Consider the following 1,596-nt stretch of genomic DNA (forward strand, 5'->3'; position numbering starts at 1 on the left):
AGGCATGATGGAAAATTGCTGCTGGGTTTTGTAGTTCCTCTACAGTGCGCTGATATTCCATAATCATGGTATAACAGGAGTCTTTGTGCAACTAAACCACAGCAAAGGGTTCCCAATTTGAATAGTGTTCCTGTCATTCTTACTGTTCCTTTCCTCTGACACACATCAAGCCAATTAGCTCATTGTAGCCAGGTTTGGATCTGCTGATGACAATTGCTTGTTAAATGTTTCCCCAGCAGTTACCACTTACCATACTATCGATTATTCATTTGTTTTTTTATAACCCGCACCTTCAACTAGAGGAGCAAATGAGCTGTGACAGCCTAGCGTAATGCCAGCATTGATTATTATAGTCCACGTGCTGATAGGTCCCTGGCTCGCTAGCAGCCAGTCACTCACTAGCCTGCCCACCCCTCACACACAGCTTCTGCCAGAAAAAGCTCTCACGTATAACTCTGCTGGTTGTCTCTTCGCAAGCTCAGCTTCATCATTATCATTTATGTATTCAGCATTTACTCCTGGCTGCCAAGTGGCACTGGCATTTGAATCAGAAGTCTTTCATATGAAGAGGCTGGCATGACTGCAGACTTTAGAGTGTCAACACTCAGAAGACTTCAGTTAGCAACTGTGTGGGCACTAAGAAGAAAAGTCAATTTAGGTAATAAGTGGTATAAGCCAGTGAAAGCTATGCACAATTCCACAACCCTTCTGGAGTGACGTTGGGTTGGGAGGAAGACCATCCAACGTAGGGTCTGGAGGAAGACCACCCTACGAAGAGCTTCATCCACAGTCTTGTGTGTATGTGGAGGAGGCAAGAAGAGGAGATGCTGGCACTTCAGAACCTCACCTGGGAGCCAGAGGTGCCCAATGCCACCAGTGATACTTCTCATCCACTGGGAGTCAACACTAACTTATTGTCCAAGGTCTTCATCACTGTCCTGTACATCCTCATCTTTCTGGTGGGCACCGTTGGCAATGTGCTGACCATTCAGCTGGTGCTAAAGAAGCAGAGCCTGCAAAGCTTGCAGGGCACAGTGCACTACCACCTGGTGAGCCTGGCGCTGTCTGATATCCTCATCCTGGTGATAAGCATCCCAATAGAGCTATACAACTTCATCTGGTTTCACTACCCTGGGTGTTTGGAGATCTGGTGTGCAGAAGTTACTATTTCCTGCGAGACATTTGCTCCTATGCCACTGTGCTGAACATCGCCAGCCTGAGCTGCGAAAGGTACCTGGCTATCTGCCACCCTATGAAAGCCAAGAGGATCATGTCCAGAATGAGGACCAAGAAGATCCTTGCTGTCATATGGATCTCATCCTTGGTGTTTGCCATGCCCATGGCTTTTATCATGGGCGTCCGATATGAGAATGTCAGCTTAGATGGGGAGCCTGACCCTTCTTCTCTGGTCTGCACCACCCTGGTGTCTACAGCTACTCTGAAGATCTTTATACAGGTATAATTATTAGTATCTAGTGTATGTTGCTGTACTTAGAGCCCTGATCAACAGTTGTCTTAATGCATCACTATATCTAATTATACTTACCTCTATATATGTTCTCTCTGTTCAGGCTGCTTTCCACAAGCAGCTGCTTG

General features: G+C 46.4%; 1 protein-coding gene across 1 annotated transcript in view; it reads left to right on the top strand.

Moving 5' to 3' along the window:
* Nucleotides 1-664: 664 nt before the first annotated feature.
* Nucleotides 665-1,596, top strand: part of NTSR2 (neurotensin receptor 2) — an 84,478-nt gene continuing 83,546 nt past the window's right edge. Inside the window, 2 exon segments of the mRNA XM_068233264.1 lie at nt 665-1,125; nt 1,128-1,456. Of these exon segments, the coding sequence (XP_068089365.1) occupies nt 801-1,125; nt 1,128-1,456 (654 nt within the window). The 5' untranslated portion in view covers nt 665-800.

The sequence above is a fragment of the Hyperolius riggenbachi genome, chromosome 4 (genome assembly GCF_040937935.1).
Source record: "Hyperolius riggenbachi isolate aHypRig1 chromosome 4, aHypRig1.pri, whole genome shotgun sequence".
Taxonomy (NCBI): Eukaryota; Metazoa; Chordata; class Amphibia; order Anura; family Hyperoliidae; genus Hyperolius; species Hyperolius riggenbachi.